The sequence below is a fragment of the Amaranthus tricolor genome, chromosome 9 (genome assembly GCF_026212465.1).
Source record: "Amaranthus tricolor cultivar Red isolate AtriRed21 chromosome 9, ASM2621246v1, whole genome shotgun sequence".
Classification (NCBI taxonomy): domain Eukaryota; kingdom Viridiplantae; phylum Streptophyta; class Magnoliopsida; order Caryophyllales; family Amaranthaceae; genus Amaranthus; species Amaranthus tricolor.
This window is the reverse complement of record NC_080055.1, coordinates 16,590,224-16,612,657: the sequence shown is the minus strand read 5'-3', so window position 1 is coordinate 16,612,657 and position 22,434 is coordinate 16,590,224. Positions and strand designations below refer to the sequence as shown.

General features: G+C 34.2%; 1 protein-coding gene across 1 annotated transcript; it reads right to left on the bottom strand.

Moving 5' to 3' along the window:
- Window positions 1-3,047: 3,047 nt before the first annotated feature.
- Window positions 3,048-12,366, bottom strand: LOC130823976 (uncharacterized). Its single transcript, XM_057688829.1, has 7 exons — window positions 11,751-12,366; window positions 11,002-11,137; window positions 7,928-8,009; window positions 7,648-7,823; window positions 5,453-5,590; window positions 5,235-5,374; window positions 3,048-3,482 (listed from the first exon to the last, which is right to left on the bottom strand). The coding sequence occupies exons 1-7, from the start codon at window positions 11,866-11,868 to the stop codon at window positions 3,229-3,231; spliced, it is 1,044 nt and encodes a 347-aa protein (XP_057544812.1). The 5' UTR covers window positions 11,869-12,366; the 3' UTR covers window positions 3,048-3,228.
- Between the last annotated feature and the right edge of the window lie 10,068 nt (window positions 12,367-22,434).

Sequence of the window (22,434 nt, the reverse complement as noted above, 5' to 3'; positions counted from 1 at the left end):
CTCAGCATTTTGATGAGACTTTCAGTCCGGTTGTCAAACCAGCAACTATTCGTACTGTTCTTAGCATTGCTTTTTCACACTCTTGGCCGATCCATCAGTTGGATGTCAAGAATGCTTTTCTGCATAGTACGCTAAATGAAACTGTTTATATGCATCAACCCATGGGATTTCGTGACAAATGTCACCCTGATCATGTGTGTCTATTGCGGGGATCTCTCTATGGTCTCAAACAGGTTCCTCGAGCCTGGTATCAACGGTTTGCAGATTTTGTCACCTCTATTGGATTTGCTAACAGCCACTCTGATAATTCTCTGTTTATTTTTCGATGGGGAACTGATACTGCTTATATTCTGTTATATGTTGATGATATTATTCTTACAGCATCTTCTGATCATCTACGGACCCGTATTATGGATCTTTTGCGCTCCGAATTTGCAATGAAGGATTTAGATCCTTTGAGTTTCTTTTTGGGCATTGCTGTGACTCGTGATGCTAATGGTATGTTCTTGTCTCAGAAACAGTATGCTTCATCTATCATTGACAAGGCCGGCTTGTCAAATTGTAGTCCTTGTCCGACACCTGTTGACACGAAATCCAAGCTTAGTGCTACTCAAGATGCTCCGTATGAGGATCTTACTAAGTACAGGATTCTTGTTGGTGCTCTTCAGTATCTGACTTTTACTAGACCTGACATTTCTTATGCAGTTCAGCAGGTCTGTCTCCATATGCATGATCCGCGCAATGCGCACATAAGTGCTTTGAAGCGTATTTTACGCTACTTACAGGGTACTTTGTCTTTTGGTTTGCATCTGCATAAGTCTTCTATTAGCAAGCTTGTTGTTATACTGATGCGGATTGGGGGGACGCCCCGACACCAGGCGATCTACTTCAGGTTATTGTGTATTTTTATGGGATAATTTGATTTCCTGGTCTTCTAAACGGCAACCTACGTTATCTAAGTCTACTGCAAAGGCCGAGTATCGTGGGTTTGCTAATATGGTGTCTGATTCTTGTTGGATCAGAAATTTGTTGCTTGAGCTATATTTTCCTATTCATACAGCAACTATTGTTTATTGCGACAATGTGAGTGTCATCTACCTCTCTGGCAATCCGGTGTAGCATCAACGCACAAAACACATCGAGATGGACATTCATTTTGTTCGTGAAAAAGTCGCTAAAGGTGAGGTACGAGTTTAACATGTTCCCTCTCGGTATCAGATTGCAGATATTTTTACGAAGGGACTTCCCCGGGTTCTGTTTGATGATTTCCGTACCAGTCTTAGCGTGCGTGACTTCCCGCTACGACTATGGGGGCATGTTAGAATATATGGATATATATTCTGGTTTAACTTTGTATATGCCTAATTTGGTTAGTGTATATTTCCTAGCCTTGTTTATAGCCTAATTTGTAGCTAATTAGTAGGCATGATTATCACTTGTAATTTATATATTTATACCAAAGATAATCAACAGAAGGCAACGATCATATTACTTTCATCCACAAGTAAGACCTTCGAGATCTATGTCGGGTTTTTTTTGGACACATTATTATTTCTTTTTAAAGCTTTCAGATTTATATTTTGATTATTTTCCACATTGAGTTTGTTAAGCCTTGTCTTTAAAATGACTTTTGGGGGTTAAAAGAGAAGTTCTGGTGTGACTTGCGAGTAAGTAGTATGTGACTAAAATTTCATAATGGTTATGCCTTTGGCTCAAGGTCTAAAGGGTATATTTGAAATCACAAATGAAACACAAAATGTTATGTTGATTCATGGAAGATTTTCATGGTTTAGAACATTGACATGGAAAATTAAATATTTGCTATAGTTGTGGATCATTCATATTTATTGGCTCAATTCCAATCAAATTTCAATTGAATTAATGGTAATTATTTCTTCGAGTTGCAACTGAATTTACTTATTTAATGTTGCAGTTGAACTGGATTTGCTATTGTTTAGTGATTGCAAACTATTTCCCTTTTCGAATTTCTACTTGTAATTCGCTTTCACTCTGAACCCACCAAAAAGAGAATAAAAGTTGGGTTCTTTAAATTATATTAATTTTCTAGATTTAAAATTATTCATTTTGATTTGTGGGTGAAGTTTATAATTTTTTAAAAGATGGGTAGATTTGGGTTTATGCTTTTGTTTGGTACTCTTCTGGTGGGTATTTATATATCAGCAATTTTTGCTTGGAAATTTGAATCCATCTGTAGATGATTCTTGTATTTGTATTTTCATGAAGGTATGTCAAAGCTTTAGTTGTGCCAATCATTATAATGTATCATCTCCATCAGTTCAGCGCTTTACCTAACAAAGGATCTGATGGTGTATATTGAAGAGTTAGAAAGCTGGATTTATGTAAGAAACAATGAAATTGTCTGAAATTAAAGTTATTACCACTACATTTTTATTTATTAATCTATAATTAGCATCAACATATGCAAAACAATTGAATTGGCACTTTGAAAATGCACCAAAGCAATCCTCAAGGCTGTTCATACTTGGAAGAAAGAAACTCGGAGCCTGGAAAATTCACCACCTAATTATATGCATGCTTGTAGTTGTTGGTGTTACCACTAGAATATTTGGATCATGATTCAACTTTTGTCGTCTTGTGGCTTTGACATGGAAATCAACACTTCAAGGGAAGCATGTCTAAGAACATTTTTTTTTTTTTTTTTAAAAAAAATTTCGTCTTACCTTCAAGTAGTGCGTCAGGAGAAAGGACAAATATGTTTCTTAGGTTCGTGAGATTGACGAATTATGTCTAAAAGAGATGCTGCACGAGACTATGAAACTTAATGTATACAGATTAAGAGTAGTTCCATCTCAATTGTTATTTCCACTAGCTTTGTAAATTTACATCTACTTTCATGTGTCCCTTTTTTTGCTTGAAATTGTGCAAATTATATTCTTGCATTATCAACTTTACTTCGTTAATCAGAAATATCAAAGTTTACATTTTAAATACAATTATCTTTAAGTAATCTACTTTTAATTAAAATTTAAATTTAATACAATAACTTGGGAGTGCAAGTAGCCGTATTGAAAGTCAAACAGCAATTTTTATTAGTCAAGAGTGAAGATACACGAGTCAGTACTCAGTATTAAAGGGAACCACGTCCACGATCACAGAATAAATTATACATCATAGGACATGAAATTGTACACAACGTCTCCATAAGTTTTTTAATGCATATTTGGAGAGATCGTGGTTGTGAAAGTCTCATGCACTTGTTACTCCATCTTCCTTGGCCTTTCCTTCATCGGTAATATGAAAGCCTTCCATCTTCTGCGAAACTTCATGTGCACCTGCAGCTTTAACTTTTCCGGTTGTTGTAGCCGTCTCGTTTTCTTCTGGTGTCAATGGACCAGTCTGCCATATCCTGATGGTTCCATCCTCTGATCCAGAAGCATAAGATTCGCCACCCGGAGAGAATCGCACACAGTGAACAGGACCATGATGACCCTTGTTGCAAGCTGCATCATACCAAGCATCATTTAGCATCCAACTCGTAAAATTTATTTTAACATTTGCACGAGTCACATAGCCCATAGGCGTGCACAAAATTTGAACTTTAAAGTACCCTGGCGCCGATTAAATTTTAATCACTTAGTCAAGACCTCACTGGTAAGTGGAAACTAGTCATCTAGTTAACATTGTAATTTTATTAAGTTTATGCTATAGTTGCAAAATAGAACACTCACAAATTTCACCTTAATGGCCATTCACTTAAACTGTTAATTGTCAGGAAAAGAATATGGATGTGAAAACCTTATACATTGTTGATAAATATAGTATACATGTGGAGTTAAAACAAAATCAAAAGTAATAAATGGTTCACTAACAAAACCTCTGCTCCAATTCAAGAAGGATCTAAAAAGCGCAACTCAGGCACACAAAGAACTACGGGAATCGATGAAGGAATTGCATCTATTGGGAAAAATACAATGGGAAGTAAGAGAGTCATGTTCGATCTGGATGTCAAGGTCCAATACGTGTCCATGTGTTCGACTCACCAATGCTCGACTTAATGGGCACAAAATACCGTCGGTGATTTGGACATGAACACAAACTTGGCTAATAAGGTAAAACATTATGTTAATTTTCTTTCAAAAAATGGATCAGTTTCTATTCAATGATAAACAGAAGTATACTAAAGTAGATTAAAATCTAAACAAAATACTCATGTTCAGTCTATAAGGAGCCAAAGATTTTTTGTTCTTTAAAATATGATTATATGGACTAAAATGAAACAACTCACTAAATTAGGTATACTTTTTATTTATGTAAAGTTGTAGATGTTGTTTATGATCAAATTCAATCTCTTTGTTAGTACAAGGAAAAAGTTGCGTACATTCAACCACCAAATTCCACCTAAGCACAATTAACGACATGGGGATAATGAAATGTTGTAAACAAAAAATAGTATTATTAATTACTTCAATGGAATTAGAGGGAAAGGAACCGATAATAACACGAGCTACATTTTTTACTACAAAGTTGTTGAGCATTGAGAAAACAAAAGAAAAATGAGGACATTTGTCTCCCCCTGCCCCAACTCAATCCCCAATACAGTTTAATACTACCTCATATTCAACACATTAGTCTCATTTAGTTTTTCACGCTTTCCGAGGCAATATTTTAACCCTTATTATTAATTGTTCTTAATTAAATTATAATAAGTTGATATTAAAAATCCTTGTAATGATACGAATCAAACAAGATCCCACATGACTATTTTACCTAATAGATTAGGAATAAAATACAATTAAGTGATAAGTGAATAGTGACAAAAAATAAATGAGATTAATGGGTAGAATAGGAGGAAGTAGTACTTGTAAAATTAAATTTGTATTTTTTTTTCCCCACTTCCCACCTTTTCATTTTCTTTTCTCCCTAGATCTGTATTTAGGTACTGGTTTCTCCATAACTACAGCACGTGAAAAAGCAAGTTCGACTAACAGTCATGGCCTAGTTCAAACTGAAGGACGGACACAGATCCCGTGTCCATGAAACTGTCTGTTGTGTCAACTAGGGTACATGGACATACAACAACCAACTTTCCCCAATGCATCATTTTCAAAAACTATTCATACCAAGCATCCCACTTGAGAGGCAGATTGAAAGTTGTGTTCTCATGAAGAACGGCATGGTTACGTAGGATCCATAAAATTAAAATTAAAATTAAGTAATAAAAATAGAGATAAAAAGTACTCAAAGCACAATACCTATCTCTTCACCAGTATTAAAATCAAACAACCGGACCCACATATCTTCCCCTCCAGCAACGAATTTATTTCCATACTTGGGCTCTAATGAGGCTGATTCAACAAGACATGGCATATCATAGCTCTTGACCAATCCAAAGCTGGAAAAAAGAGGGAAATACTTTTAATAACATACACATGAGAAGAACGAAATACAAAGAAGTAGACGAAACCCTTACTAATTAGCATCCCAAAACTTTACACTGGAACCATCACAGGTTGTGATATAGCGGCCATCTTGACTCACTTCAGCGCAAGTAACAGCGGACTTTGTCTCAAGAGTTCTAACAATCTCACCACTTCTCACATCCCATAATCTGCAAATTACCAAAAGGCATAACAGAAGATGGAGCAAACTCAAACTTCATCAATATGATGTTTTCCAGAAAAGGTAGAAAGTAAGAAAACTATGTAATCCGGTTGATACTCATAACCCTATCCATTTTTAACATAAAACAAATGATTATAAAATGCAAAGTACTTCTCTAGCTCAAATCAATTGTACACTTCTTGCTTTCACGCTTTCTAATACACGATTTTGACTTGGTCTTTATATCTATAATTAGTGCATGATTAAAATAATAAGAAAGTTGATATTATGAAAATAAGCATCGAAACAAATCAAACAAAATCTCAATTGAATATGTTTCTTTATTGTACATAAAGAATGAAAAATATAATTTATCGATTGATAATGATAAATAGTTGTTAACTAGTTACTATGCAAGTGTAGAAACTAATTCCAACCAGGGAAAGTATTTCATTAGCCATATCCAAATACAAATAAGAAAGAAAAATAAAAAAATATGAACTAAACTACAATAATGAGGTTTCCAATAAGAGGGTACTGACTAACATCTTAAAGTACAATACTAAAGCGCTTTTCATAATGGCAGTTGTCATTATAATGTGGAATATTTGATGCCTGCCATTTCAATTTTCAAGCAAATTAACCATAAAGAGATGACTGCACAACTTTAAAGCCCTTCAAACCCTTGAGAATAACTATTACTCTGAAAGTCTCACATATGGCAGGAGATCTTGTTTAAAAGAATACAACTAAACCTACTACGTAACATGTGCCGCAGAAATAGGCACAATGTCGAACTTACTTCTCCAAATCCCTATGTGGAATGCAATAGAAAGTCTAACTTAGAAGCACAACTTCTGAGTAATCCATGAAATAACATCAAGATGCCCCCAACCGACAACCTGACATTAGGTGTCCTGCCTATTCACTGTATACCTATCATATCCAATCCCTCCTCCCAAAAAACACCATGGGGAAACAAATCCCAAAATGGGAAACTAAGCAACCTCTGCAACCTGTGCTACTCGTGCTGCTCTTCATTGATACCACATACCCTCACAAACTAGGTATTAACAAGTTTGGGAGTAACCTGACACTTCAATCTCAAACCAAAAAGGCAATAGATCCAAAACCATATGTCCCTAACATCTATAGAGAAAATAACACCTGATATTATCCAGATCTAGCTAAATCTCATAACAATTAATCTATCAACAATAAGACCACCACAGCAAATGAGAATACATGTCTACACTTTCCAACCTTGAACAGAGGAACACCCCAACCATTAAAGGAACTAGATACACTTGAAGTAGCGGGGAACACAAACCTCAAGCACAAGGTAAGGCGAGGGGATTAGTCCCATGGAACATAAGGGCAGCTACAAACAAAATTTTTCGATTAAAAATTTAGGCATCAAGTATTATAGATATCAACGTTATCATATTACAAAAATCATTTCAGATTTCTATAATAACTCATCTAAACCACAATTTTTCTCATGTTTAAATTTTTGTCAAGAATTAAAGTGCAAATTCCTTATTCTCACTAATAAGTACATAATAGCAGAGCACATAACCTGGAGGCAGTTACACATTTTAAATCTTTATTATATAAACGCTGACCTTTATTACTTCAATATTCAATTCCTTGAATAGGTGCACGACTAAATTACATATTTTATGCTCAAATACCATACCATACTGAAACATAGTAATACAAGAGTTTTTTTTTTGGCAAAAAAGAACTCCAAGTAATGATAAAGTAGCAGAAGAAAACTCTCTTGTGCTCTGAGAGTTCCAATTTCTAAGTCTGAGCACGCACAGTCACAAAGTGTCCAATGCACTACCAATGACCATGCATGTCAATAGAAAACCAAAAGGCCTAGGAAAGACATGATACTAAAGAACCTACCAACTACGAACGAGCTCACATCACCATGATCAACAAAACAGAAGAAGAAACCATTTTTCATGCGAAAATAGAACCTATCGACAAATTCAATAAGCATATTGACCAATTTACAAAACATCATAATGAATAAAAAAATCCCAAAAGACATACCTAACTCCACCGATGTCAGTACATGAGCTCAATATAGTCTGATCACTATGAAGCCAGGCAACAGCTCTGACTGAGCCAGGAGACTTGTCCACTTCTCGAGGAGGAGCATCTGGACGATTTAAATCATAAATACGAAGGATTTTTTCCATCCCACCAGTCAAAAGAAAGTGAGTGTTCTGTATCGAAACAATCAGTCACGGGTATATGGTTATTCACATATCAAGGTTGTTAATATCTCATGATTAATTACTAATATACTGAAAATGTTTCAAGCATCAACCTCAGAGTAAGCACATGACCTAACAATGTGCTTGTGATCAAATGAATGCTTCACATCTCCAGTTACGGCATCCCATACTTTCCTGAATTCAAAATAAAAACAAACAGAGCACAATTAATTTTTCCTTGCATAGATACAATAAATATTGACCCATGAAAAAAACTTCTAGTAACAGTTTTGAACAACTATAATTTATTTACAAAGTTTCTGATAAAAATTCAATAAACACTTGCATCTGCTCCACTCTTATCTCATGAGATAAAAATTTGGCGGTAAAAAGTGGAGAGCTCAAGTTATATTAGATTCAAATGCAGGCCGTGGAAAACGTTGTTGTTGGTTTGCTACCCATAAGATGGAACTGATGGATTGCCTCAATCAACATCCTTGAAACTAAACCTAAGATATTCATTTTTATCATTTCAAGTCCTAATCTTCAAGATATATCTGCTGTGGAAAATACCCCTTTGTTGCTGTTGAGTTTGGTTACTTTGAATGTCCATATCCTATTACAAGATTTTAAGTTGATTTACTAAAGAGTCAAAACGAATTAAAATTTGAGTTTTTTCTTCCATGGAGTGCAACCGTCCCATGGAACCCCCTTGGGCAAAACAGAAAAAAAAAATCCATAAAACCTGATATTCAAATTGGCCTTATCTTTGGTCTTAAATGTGTCTCATGTTATCATATTCTAACTTTATTCCATTGAGATGTATTACTAAGGGCTAACCAAAGCTATTAACAACAATAGGGTATTTGGTTCAAGCCTTTTTGGTAGCAAATAAGGATAAAAAGGAAACAAATTCTCATACCCAAGAGGGGGAACTTTAAACCCTATCCATGGAATCAACCAAAAAAGAAGAGAGAGAGAACTTTAAGTCTTTAATAAAAATACTCAACATCCCAATTCCACACATACCGTAGCAAGAACGACTTTCCACTCTCTAAGACTATGTCTCACCCAAACCAACACAACATTAGACATATCATCACAAGACTCAAAACTCAGCACACTAAAGCACTGTAATCATTAACCCTCAACTAAACCACCCCATTGAAAAATCATCAACACTTCATTTACAAAGTTAACGAGCCTTCAAAACAAAAAAAAAAAATTTGAAGGAACAAAGGCTTTGAATAATCAAAGAACATATAGAACGATAGATTTTGGCTAGATCTTAAGATAATTTTTGCTATTAACATTTCAAATTAGAATTTTCATTTGTTAAAATGGGCTATCAACAATTTTACCTTACACAAAGTGGATAATGATTTCAAATGATGATTTCAAAGCCATACAGATGAAAGCGAAACAAGCATAAGAAGAGATGTACATGGGGGAGTGATCAAGCTTCATAGATTTCTGATAGGGGTGAAAAGGAAGGGGAAAAGGTGATAAAGAAGAGAGGGGAAAGCATTATTGGTTGGAAAACATTCAGGAGAGAAAAATATTGTTTTGTAATTCAAATATTTTAGAAACCAAACACAATATATGAGGGATAGTTATTAGTATCTCGATCCTGAGCTACGATTTTACGATTCTATGTTTCAAAAATAGGCGACCGATCCAGATCGTAAGATCTTAATGTTGGTAGGATCGTGCAATACTACTTGGCTCAAGAGTCCAAATAGTCTTTTTTTTCAAGTGTTGAAGGGGGGTTATTGGTATTATACAGCTCAACTTGATTTGATCATTCTTTCATGCATCTATGTATTCACTTCTTTCCAGCTTTCATCATTAAACGTGCTTTAAAATTCTTTCCTAGAAGCCGTCATACTGAGATTGTATTGTCTTACTTATTTTGCAGTAAATTACTTTTTTAGTCATCATTCTTCCTTCGTTTCGGACTTGTTTACTTAAAATATTTGCTTGAGGGGGAGGCACAATGACAAGGCATGAAAATATTAGGGAAAAAAAAAGAAAAAAGTAATCTAAGTGATTATAAACAAAAGGAGAAGATGAGTGAGAAAAAGGTAACATAGTAATGTGGTGTATGATTCCGTTTTAAGGGTGATGACTGATGTTGGAAGTATTGCATAACTTATAAAACAAAGGAAGTGTATTAGAATATGGATAATTCCTTTCATATCTTAATTCTATCATACGATCATATCTATATTTTCTATTACAAAGATTTTTGTTAAAATACACTCCATGTTGATGTCAAATTTCAATCATTCAGCTTTATTACTGTTTCTTAGTACCACTAGCATTCACTTTTTATCAAAACTATATTAATAAAGCTTAGTTGTTTTCTTTATCTATATGTCTATGTTGTACAGTCTAAAAGTGGGAAAAAAAAGTGTTTTCCTGAGCTTAACATAGTCATGTAGTATTACAAAGTTTGTTATTCTAGCGCCACCCATGGAACATCAATATCTCTCCTAAGTTGGTCATCAATGTGACAGTACTCCATATCACTGACGCATTGTTGGCATAGTTTTGAATCTCTTAATATAAATCAACCATTCCCAATAACTCCCATTCGTGATCCTCCATAAAGACTTTAGTTGTCTGAAAAGCATCACCACAATTAAATCATCTTGCTTTTATCCAAGAGACACACCCACTTAAAACATCCGGCAAGAGCCACATGACACTATATAACCCTTCATATCAACATAAGTTTGATGAGTTGCAACCAACTAATTAAAAGAATTACAATCCACAATACTTTAATGGCCAAAAACAAGTAACATGGAAAAGGATGTTGCAACTTGACTAAAACATTATAAAGATGTCACTAGCAGATCATGCTGCCCAAAAAATCGAAGTCACTCATCCATTATAGGTTATAACACAAATATGTAAGATATCATCCAATAGGCGAAGCTCCAAACTTATGTCTACATCGGATAAACTCCTTTTGCCTACGCTCGATAATAATAGTTGAGGATAATCCAAAACCTAGTTGTATCAGGTCACACAAGTCATTTCACAATGGAAAAGAATACTTTACTACACATAACAATCAACATCAAACATGAAATTTCAGCAATGCAAGAAGGCTGTTTCAACTTTAAGTCATCACAAGAAAAATAAAAACCATTATATAGTAAATGATAAGTGAGCATACGCGGTGAAATCTGCAGAAGCTGTTGCTGCATTTAGAGCATTACTATCTAAACAACAGCTCCAAACAGCTCCTTTGTGACCCTCAAAAGTTCCAATCCAGTCTCCAGTTTCCCCGTTTCTAAGCATTGGTTTAGAATCTACAATAACAATAATGACTCTAACATCAAAAAATGCATAGTGTGATGACAGTAGACTGGTTTAGAACAAACTATAATAGATGGCATGTGTCAATTAAATAATAAATGTAAATACATATGAGAAAAATCAACATATACATACCCACAAATTTAGCCATATTCAAGAAAATTCCACACCAAACAAGGTAATATAACAAGTAAAATTACTCAGACAATAATTCATATCTTAGAATCCATATTTTGGAGGAAAAAGAGTTCTCATCACTCTGGAAACATTTTCCCCCAAGAATGGAAGGAAACTGATTTTCCTGCACCCATCCATCTTCCAAGGAAAACGTTTTCCGCCAAAACAACCACCCCTAATACCGTAGACAACAAACCAAATAACTAAAATGACTTCACATAGATGAAAATGGTCAACTCTTGCACAATATATGATCAACAATTTACATAAAACAAAATAAAAAAATCCAGCAAATAAACCTCATTCCATTTTACATTCAATATGCTTTAAAATCAACCTAACTCAGCATAAATTCATACATTTCCACTCCCAAAACTAAAAAAAATACAGATAAAATAAAATGATTAATCAACAAGATTGAAATTATACCTTTGCTAGCACTAATGAGGAAGAACCCATCTGGCGTAATTGGACTATAAAATAGATCCACCACGGGGCGAGAATGACCATGACAAACAAGAGGAACAGTAACCCTTTTCTTGTCCATTTTCTGAACCAAAAATACTAAAACTTCCCCAGAAAAATACGATTTAATTTCCCACAAAAAAAACAGATAAGAAAAATCAAACAACTATAAGAACTATACCCAGGTTTTCTTTTTTCTTTTTTTCACCGTTTACATGTAAATTGTATATCAATTATTACACAACCTCAGAAATCTACACAAGTAAAAATCGAAAAACACGAAATGTATGTAGAATTTATACAAAATTGTTAGATTTATAATAAACTTTGACGCGGGTGGGAAGATCAAGAGACAAATAAGTTTCTGGTGTTATTTGTTTTGGGTTCTCTTTGAAAGAAAGTTAAAAAAAAACCCAGAGAAAATCCTCACCCTCCTAACCCTAAGTTCAAATAAATATCCTTAAGACAAAGGATTGGGGATTGAGATGATGAGAAAGATGAAGAAAGTGAATCTGTTACTACTATCTAATGAGAAATCTTCTCTCTTAAACAAACCCCAAAGGGCTAGGTGTAAAGATAAAAAGAAATGGTGAGATGTTAGATTGGCGCACCACTATAATAATTTTTGGTTGGGTATTAACTATTAACTACTCCTTTTTATTTTATCGCTATCTTTTGAAATTATGTATTTACCCTTGAATTTTAAAAAATTATAAAATTGTCACTGGACTTAAAACTTAATTAATAAAGGTAAATTACACTTAATAACACTATTAACACTTTAATCCGAAAGATTTGTCTATATATATTGAATTTTCAGACGCGTATGAAGTACAAATTCAAACACGGTACTATCTCTCTAAAAACTCTTAAACAAGCTGTTACCTGTAATCGGTTAACTATGGCTAACGAAAGCGACTATGAATCGGTTGTCGTACGTAAATTTTTCGATTTGAATCGTTGGAATTTTAAAAAAAAATTAAATCGAACATTAAATCGCACAAAACTGGGCGACTGAACCATGGTCCAGTTGCCCAGTTTTGTGCGACTGAACCATAGTTCAGTCGCCCAGTTTTGTGCGATTTATTTTTTTTAATTTTTTTTATTTATTTACGTAATTTTTTTTATTATTGTTATTATTATTGTTGTTGTCATTATTAATTTTACTTTTTGTATTTTTTTAATTATTATTCTTCTTATTATTATTATTGTTATTGTTGTCTTTATTATTATTATTATTATTATTATTATTATTATTATTATTATTATTATTATTATTATTATTAATTCTTTTTTTAGTATTAGTATTTTTATTAATTTTTGTTATAATTATTATTTAAATTTTCGTCATTAATGAATTAATTTATATTATTCTTATTTCAAATTTGCAGGAGTTTGAAAACTTTAGAGACAACGTAGACTACTCCGGTAGCTTTGTTACGGATAGGGAATTTATTTCTGTAGATGAGTTACTTAGTTGGGCCGATGCGATAGCAATAACAATTGGTTTTCAAATTACACGTGCTTCTTATAAAAAGAAAGAAGAACGTTCTAGAGTTAGTGTCTATTTAAGATGTCACCGCTATGGTAATATTAGGGGTGATGTACATAATCTAGATAATATTGTCCGACCGGGTTCTAAAAGTAGAAGTTGCGGGTGTAAATTTTTGATTGTAGGAAGTAATCGTAAACCAAGAGAAAGACCTTGGACGGTAAGGGTGTATCCTGGTGAAAAAGGAAAACATAACCACCCGTTCTTAGTGTACAGAGATGGTCATGTAAGTGCGAATAGGATCAATGTAGATATTCGGGAGCACATACGACAGCTTAGTGCAACCAGAATGCAACCGGCCTTTATTATGAATTCTATTAGAGCTAATTTTCCTGTTTTTTATGCTAGTATGAATCAGATATATAATATTAGGCAATCAATAAGGAAAGAAGAGATGGAGGGTAGGACTCCCCTTCAACACTGCCTTTATATGGCCACAGAACTTAATTACGTGGTCTGGACAGACTTGGATAGCGAAGGGCAATTGAGTAGACTATTAATTGCAAATCCTACCTCTATCCAAATGATACGTACATGGCCGTATGTTGTGCTAATAGATACAACGTACAGAACGAACAAATAAAAGTGGCCGCTATGTGAAGTGATCGGAATGACGCCAACCAATCAGAACTTCTTGGTTGCGTTTTGTTTGATGCGAGATGAGGCGACTGTGTCGTATTCGTGGGTGTTGTAGGGATTGAGAGATATTTTCGAAACTGCTCAGACTCCTAGCGTCATTGTAACCGATCGAGACGAAGGTTTATTTGCAGTTATTCGTGATGTCTTCCCAGGTAAAAAGGTTTTGTTTAATTAATTTCGTTCTATCTATTGAATATGTCTTAATTACGTTCAATGTTTTGTTTAATGTAGATGTGCGGCATTTGTTATGCATCTGGCTTATTGCCAACGACGTTGAGAACATGGTGGACAAGTTGTGTGCTGGGAAAAAAAATCAACAAGGCCAAATATTCAGACAGGGCAAATGGAACCCCTTGGTTGAAAGTTCTACAATCAGGGAATTTGAACAGAGATGGCAAGTGATCGTGAGTACATGGTCGGTTAGGAACAAAAAAGGTCGTTCGGTATCTGGCTGGAACATGGATTCCACTTAGAGAGAAATTTGTGCGTGCGTGGACGAATGATTGTTTCCATTTGGGTAACCAGACTACCAGCAGAGTTGAAAGCCAACACTCTTCTTTCAAGTATTACCTTGGTAGCGGTAATAGCTCATTCGATACCCTTTTTAAAAGAGCACACGCACATATTACAAATCAGCAAGCCAGGATCCAACAAGCGCTACAGGAATCTATGAATTCTGTAGCAAGGTCGTTGCGACAACATTTCTTTAGACCTTTATATCGCCACGTATCTATCTATGCCTTGGAGCAGCTTCATCTTGAGTATACCCGCATGTTAGAACTGGGTGATTTTGTATTAAACAAATGCATTTGTGTACTTAAACAAACCCATGGATTGCCGTTGCATGTTATTTACATATGTGCATCGGTTCACATTGTGCTTTGTATGTGGATGACATTCATCAATTCTGGAGTACTTTGAGGTACATATAGGTAGGAGACGAGACCAACGAAGTAGTACGATACGCGAACGCCAATGATAAGGAGTACTTTCAATCTCTGGTCGATGAAGTCCTTAAATCTGATCCCGCTGTTGTATGGCGAATGTCTCAGGTACTTGAATATGAACTACACCCAGAAGGAGCCGAAATACCTAAGCCTTACGCAAGTCCACCGAGAAAGGGAAGACCAAGCACAAGTAAAACCATGAGAAGGAAAAAAAGCGCATTTAAATATAGCAGATCATCTTCTCGTGGTCGAGGGTCTAGATCTTCATCCCGCGGGAGATCTAGTGGCAGATCTAGTGGTCGAGAAACGCAATCTTTAGTAGGAATTAAGTTTAGTTTTAACTTATCCGGTAAATGACTATCCTTTTTATTATTTACTTGCATTTGTTACAACTTCATCTTATTAACTTTATTTTCAATTACTGCAGATGATTTAGGACGGTGTGATTTTTCACAGTTTCCATGGTCTAATGACATCCCATTCATTCTTCCACCTTACTTGTTTGATTGGATTGATGTTTTAGGTGATGGTAATTGTGGATTTAGAGCTATTGCTGTCACAGAGCTGGGAGGCGAGGAATCATGGCCTCTTTTAAGACGTGTTATGTGTATGGAAATGCAAATGAACAGAGAGCAATACCTAAGTTTGTATCTATCCCAGGAGTCGTTAGACGAGGCTATATTCAGAATAGGTTCACACGGCAATGGACCTGCTCCTTTTATTCACTGGAAGGATGCACCGATGGCTTTGTACTCTGCAGCAACGTTTCTAAACATTGGCATTGCTTATTATGGTTCTAGTAACGCTGACCCGATGTACAACTGTTTGGTTCTTCCATTAAGGAAAGCACCGAGCGTGCATAGTGTAAATAAAGTTATACATATATATTGGGTGAATGGAAATCATTTTGTTCAACTTTTAATGAACGACGATTCAGCCCCACTGCCGCCCATCCATCAACGTTGGAGAGAAGTAGTTAACAATTTCACCAGACATATTGACACACATTTCAGTACGAGGATTATACTCTAGAATAATATACGCAGGCCACAACCACGACTAAGTAATAACACCGTTGACGATGCTGTAAATTTAGATACTCCATAGTCTTACGTGTTGTATAAATCCTTATTTGTATTATAGAAATGATACACGAGATTCAATTTGTATATAGTCCATAGTTATACTACTGTGTATAGTGGTTGTTATAGAAAATATAGAACACATTCATTGTGTATAGCAACGATGTAATCATGAATTAAATGTGATGTAAATAGCGTCGACGAAAATAAATACAATCATTAATGTAAAATAGTTTAAGTACAGACTATGAAGGGCCATGCCCTTTAAAAATTTGTCATTCGGCAAATAAATCTCTACAATCATTAAGGTATATTTCTAACGCATGTCGTTGACGGGGGTTCATATCCGCGAGTGAAGGAGGTAGTCTAGCCACTAGAGCAAATCGATTGGGCCATTCATTGAGGAACTGAAAAAAAAAGGAAAAAAGGAGTTAACAAGATATAAAACAACATCAAAAAAAACACAAAGACATAGCATAAAACAAGTATATTTTTAAAACTCACGTATTCAGCTCTGCTCTGAGAAGGACCAGGACCGGAAGTCGGGCCTTCGTCGGGGGCTATGAACGGGTGCGAGCACACTCTGAACCAGTCAACGTAAGTAGGTTCAGCCTCTGATGGAACAGATGCCCCACGAAGTCCCTGCTCAACAAGGCGGGCACTAAAGGGGAACCTACTCTATGCCTCCAAATAAACAGCAGAAGAAGCAAAGGTCACGGAGTAGGTACCGTGTGCCGGTTGGAGAGCCTTGGTTGGTCTCATAGGAGCAGGGGGAATAGCTTGCATGAACCCGATCTGTCGCAATGTCCGCTCCGGCAAATACACCTCGACGATATCAAAGCACGTGATACCCTCGATGATGATGATGGTGCGTGGGTGCTCATTTAGCAATGCACTAGGAGCAGAATTGTACGGAGTCCATTCCACCTGCATGCAGTCCAAGTTAACAAATAAGAATAATGTAAAATAAAAAACACATTCATAAGAAAATGTCATGTTATGTACAATACTTGAGTCTTCGTCATTGAGTTAAGAACCCTGCGGCAGTCCCTCAGCATGTCCACCTCACTACATGGTTTCTTCGTTGACCACATCTCTGCCCTAGTCATGTTTGGCACATCGTCTCAGCGAGGATGAGGGCGGAAAGCAAGAAAGTACTCATAGATCTATGTCTGAAGCAATGTGAGGTAGCCCGCAATGGTCTTGCAACCAGCCCTAGATGCCATTCTGAGCTGCCTATACAAGTAGGCCAAGGTCACCGCACCCCAGGCCACCTCCTGCTGATGGACGTTCACGGCAAGTATCGGGTGAGGTCGCATGCCAATTCTAGTCTTATCCGCCAGCAAGGTAGAGCCGACGATAGCCATGTAGTACGCTGTCGTCTGGGTATCCATGGCCTGGGACCTATGACACAGCTGCATCAGTTCAGCAACGTTCACACAGCCACAGGTGAACGCACCTCTACGCCGAAGCTCAAACATAGGCTCCTCGAACAGATTGGTGATACCGACCTGCCACTCCGCCTCAGAAGGCTCAGCCGGCAGAGAACCTTCAATAGAAATGCCTAGTATGCGTTGCACGTCGTGCAACATAATCGTCATTTCCCCCCATGGCATGTGGAAGGTGTTCGTATCCGGCTGCCACCACTCCACGAACGCCGATATCAAAGCACAGTCGATGTGCTGGTGCATAATGTCCGGTAGTTGGCTGAGGGAAGTGGCAGGTAGAACATCGTTTAGCGCATCGGACATATCCCTCAGTCGGATTATGGACTCCACCGGCCTCTTCTTAATATGGCAATCCAGAATCGGAGGCGTACGCTCGGAGCCGTTGAAAATAAGTTTAGCTATGTGCCGGCCATAGCTAGAGATCAGTCGTGTATCTGTCGGCCCCCCGGCTGGGGCGATGTGACTAACCAGTCCGTGTTAGCGGACTGTGAGGGCCTGCTCTCTTGTGGCGGCTCATTATCGACGAAACTACGTCCTGCGCGCTCAGATGCGGCAGAAGAACTAGGGCCGCCACGTGTGAATCTCCCATCGGGCCCCCGAACAACAGTCCAGTCCAATGGGTGAGAATCAGGAGCTTCGTATTGAACATCATAAGCATCATTATCATCATCACTAGAAACACCCCAACTACTCTGGATGCTGCTAGACTGGTCATAAAGAGGGGTTCGGACTAGGTCTAGCGCACTCGACCTTTGGGCAATACTGTGTCTGGCAGCCTCTTCATGCCTAGCCCTCCTAGCAGAACCCGTTACCTCTCTCTCATGCGGGTCCCCTCTGAGTAAGGTAGGCCTAGAACTATTACCTCTCAACAATTGTCTAAAAAAACCCTTTCCTTTTCCATAATTACCAGCCATTTACTACAATTTTTGACAATTTCATTAAATATTAATACTAAATGAACATAATCAAACATTACGTTACATTAACCACATGAACAAAAAACAATATTAATTTTCTAAATTGACAATAATCATAAAAATAATAACAACAATAACAAAAATAATAACATTAATAATAATCATAACAATAAAAACAATAATTATAACACTAATAACAAAAAAAATAATTATAAATAAAATTAAAGGATAATATAATAGTAATAATAATAATAACAACCACTATAATAATAATATAATAGTAAAAATAATAAGAATAACAGTAATAATAATAATAATAATAATAATAATAATAATAATAATAATAATAATAATAATAATAATAATAATAATAATAATAATAATAATAATAATAATAATAATAATAAATAAAAATAATAATTATTATTCTAAAAAACAAAAAATGGAAAAAAAAAGAAAAAAAAAACCAAAAAACACCAATAATAAAAATAATTTTCAAGACAACATACAAAATTTATTAATAATAATAATATTAATTATAATAAACATATTTAAAATAATAAATTAATAATCAAAAGAAAAATAATAATTTAATAATAAAAATAATAACAATCACAAAAATAATAAAAAAAATTAATAATAATAAAAGTAATAATAATAATAATAATAACAACAATAATAAAATTAAAAAAAACAATAATAATTATCAAAAAAAACGAAAAAAAAAATTAAAATGAATCGCCCAGATCTGGGCGACTCATGTTAATTTTTTTTTAAAATTTAAATAATTTACATTCGAAAAAAAAACCAACAATAATAACAATAATAATAAAAATAATATAAAAAAGTTATTAAAAATAAAAATAAAAATAATAATTATAACAAACATATTTACATTAATAAATTAAAAATCAAAACATAAATATATAATTAATAATAAAAATAATAACAATCACAACAATGATAACAATAATAATAAAATTATTAATAATAACAGTAATAATAATAATAATAATAATAATAATAATAATAATAATAATAATAATAATAATAATAATAATAATAATAATAATATAATTAAAAATTATAATAACTATTCAAAAACAAACGAAAAAAAAAATTGAATCGCCCAGATCTGGCGATTGGACCCTGGTCCAATCGCCACTTTTTGGGCGATTGAACCAGGGCCCAATCGCCCAGATCTGGGCGGTTCAATTAAATTTTTTTTTTTCGTGTGTAAATTTAAATTAATTACATTCGAAAAAAATTACCTTGAGATTGTGGTATATATATAGGAAATTTTAAGTTCAATGGCAAAATCGTAATTTTTTTAAAATCTAGACGCAAATACGTAATTTATTCAGGGGTGGCGATAAAATGAAAAGGATGGCGAAATTTAAGGATTGAATTTTTGTTAACCATCACCAAAATTTTTGTGTTTTTCAATTTGTGTTTTTACACTTCTTATTTTAGAAAAATTAACCCAAAGTAATTCAAATTTTTACTAATTTTCAACAATAATTTCTATTTTTATTAAATATGAATAATTGCAATTTTAAGGAGTGCTTGCTAAGAATGCACTATGGTAACTTATTATTTATATAACAAGACATTTTACATAAAAAAATAAATTAATTAATAAATAATTAAATTAAATTATAAAAAATAAGAAGTAAAAAAGTTAAAAAAGAAATCAAGTAATTTTATAGTTTTGATTTTAACTTTTAATTTTTAATATTTTAATTTTTGATTTTTTGATTTTTTTTTTGTTGCAAGTAACTTGCAAAACCGGTCACCATTTGGGCAGCAATCTTCTTGGATAAGTCTAATCTTCTTGCAGTAAAATGGAGATTATTCATGATTAATCAAAGATTCAGATTATTATAAAAGAATCAATAAAATGTAAGATTATTCTAGCTAATTTTTTCTTTTACTTTTTTCCTATTTATCATATAATTTGTTTTTATTTTAATATTTAAGCTTTTCACCAAAATACATGAAGACTTTTGTTACTGTTCATTTCTATATAAATGAACAGTTAAATTGTTGTAGCTCTACTTTTTCTTTGCTTTTCCTCCATCTCCTCGTTATTCTCATGCCTGCTTCTGGCTTCTCTCACACCTACTTTTATTAAGTTTTCACGTCATAAGTCTAATTTTATGAAGTTCAATTGCTTCTTTTCTCTTTCTCGCTCCGTTTGTCTAACTTCCTTTATTTTGTTTAACAAATTTCAAGATGAGGAAGCAGGATTTCAAGTGAGTGTCAAGGGAAGAAAGTTAAGGTCTAAGAAATTTATCAGGCAATTTTCACGCGAAGATAGGGTCTGACTTCAGCTTGCTTTTACTGGTTGTATTCAAATTATAGTTGAAATTAATTTCAATTTGTTTGTCTTACTTCATGTAATTTGATTTATTTGATTTGATGGAAAAATTTTCAGAGAAAGTTAAGTTTTAGAGACCAATTTTTTGCTATGAAAATTATTGTGTTACTAAGTTTATCTTTAAGTTTTCTTTTTTTGTTTATTAGTCAAATTGGGTGTTCGGCTAATTTTTATTTTTGTTTTTGAATATGATTTTAGGATTAGGAAAAGTAATGAATTTAGTTTTTGTTTTTTCAATTAAATAAAGGTGAAATTTGGTATTCTTTTTATCTCGACTTTTATATTTTTGTAAAATTGGATGATGACTTGATTTTTATTTCTACTTCTATGGTGATATTTAGGATTAGGAAGACTTTGTGATTTAAGTTTGTATGTATTTCTTTTTTTATTTTTTAATCAAAAAATAAATTAACAACATATGAGTCATGTCATTGGTGTTCCCAAAGGGGTTCTCCCTTGTTGATATTTGGATTTTCCTCTTTCTACTAAGAGGCTTGATTTTAATTATTTAAGTCTCTTGTAGAATCATTGCTAGGATTACTCATTGGAGTAATAGAAAGCTTTTTATGGCTGATAGAGTACAGCCGGTTGTACATGGCATGCATTCTTATTGGGCTCAAGTCTTTGTCCTTCCCATGCGTATTATTGATATGGTTGATTAGGTGTGTAATAATTTTGTTTGGTTCTTGGATAAGAAGAAGGGGTCTAAGTCCAGGGTTGCATGAAAAATTATTTGTATGCCTCAAGTGTATGGTGGCTTGGACATTTGTAATATTCATGTTTGGAATGATGTGGCTCTTCTTAAAAGTTTGTGGGCTTTGGCCTACAAGAAGGATAGGCTTTGGATCAGATGGGTTCATGATTACTACATCAAGGGAGTTGATCTTATGCATTATCTGATTCCTAGCTCGGCTTCTTGGATGTTAATATATTCTTTTTAATTGCCAAAAAAACAATAACAACAAGAATAACCTAACTCAATAATGAACTTATCTATGATGAATGACACCAAAAATAATAAAGAAAACTTTAATGGGAAAAATAAAATAAAATATCCAAAAATTAGCATAACATTCAAAATCGAAACACAAACCTAACAACTTACAAATTGAAACATACACAAATGAAAACTTAATCAAAAATTAAATAGCAAACAAAATCAATTCGCATATGAATTAATTAATCGAGGATGAACAACAAGAAGAAGAATAGAGGAATCTTTTCCCATAATATTGCCCCCAAAAAAATAATTCCCACTTTAGGTATTATGAGAAAGTATTTCCCAACATACCGTCCACGTAGGATGAGTTTAAATTTTTTTTTAATATAACCGCCACATGAAATGGCGGTTTTGTTTAGGAATCTGAACTAAACCGCTAGATGAAATGGCGGTTTAGATGAATTTCATTTTTTTTTAAAAAAAATTATATGGAGCAAACCGCCACTTGAAGTGGCGGTTTTATGGCTGTACAAAATGCCAGTTTCTGTTTTTATTTCTTCACTTCATTTCATTTGCCTCCTTCTCAAGCTGCTGCCGGTTCTTGTTTAAAAAAAAATTTCTTCAATCCTCATTTACTTCATATTCACAATTCCTCTCATTCAACTAAATTAATCAACTACATTCTCATCTTCTCCTTCTTTACTTGTTCATTTTCATCATCATATAAGGTATTAATATAAACC

What these genes read in the sequence shown, in the direction of transcription:
- LOC130823976 (XM_057688829.1), bottom strand. Translation starts at nt 11,868, where the DNA reads ATGGACAAGAAAAGGGTTACTGTTCCTCTTGTTTGTCATGGTCATTCT. An exon ending in ACTGACATCGGTGGAGTTAG is followed by an intron (nt 5,591 to 7,647) that starts GTATGTCTTTTG and finishes GGTAATTTGCAG; the next exon opens with ATTATGGGATGTGAGAAGTG. An exon ending in TAATACTGGTGAAGAGATAG is followed by an intron (nt 3,483 to 5,234) that starts GTATTGTGCTTT and finishes GGTATGATGCAG; the next exon opens with CTTGCAACAAGGGTCATCAT.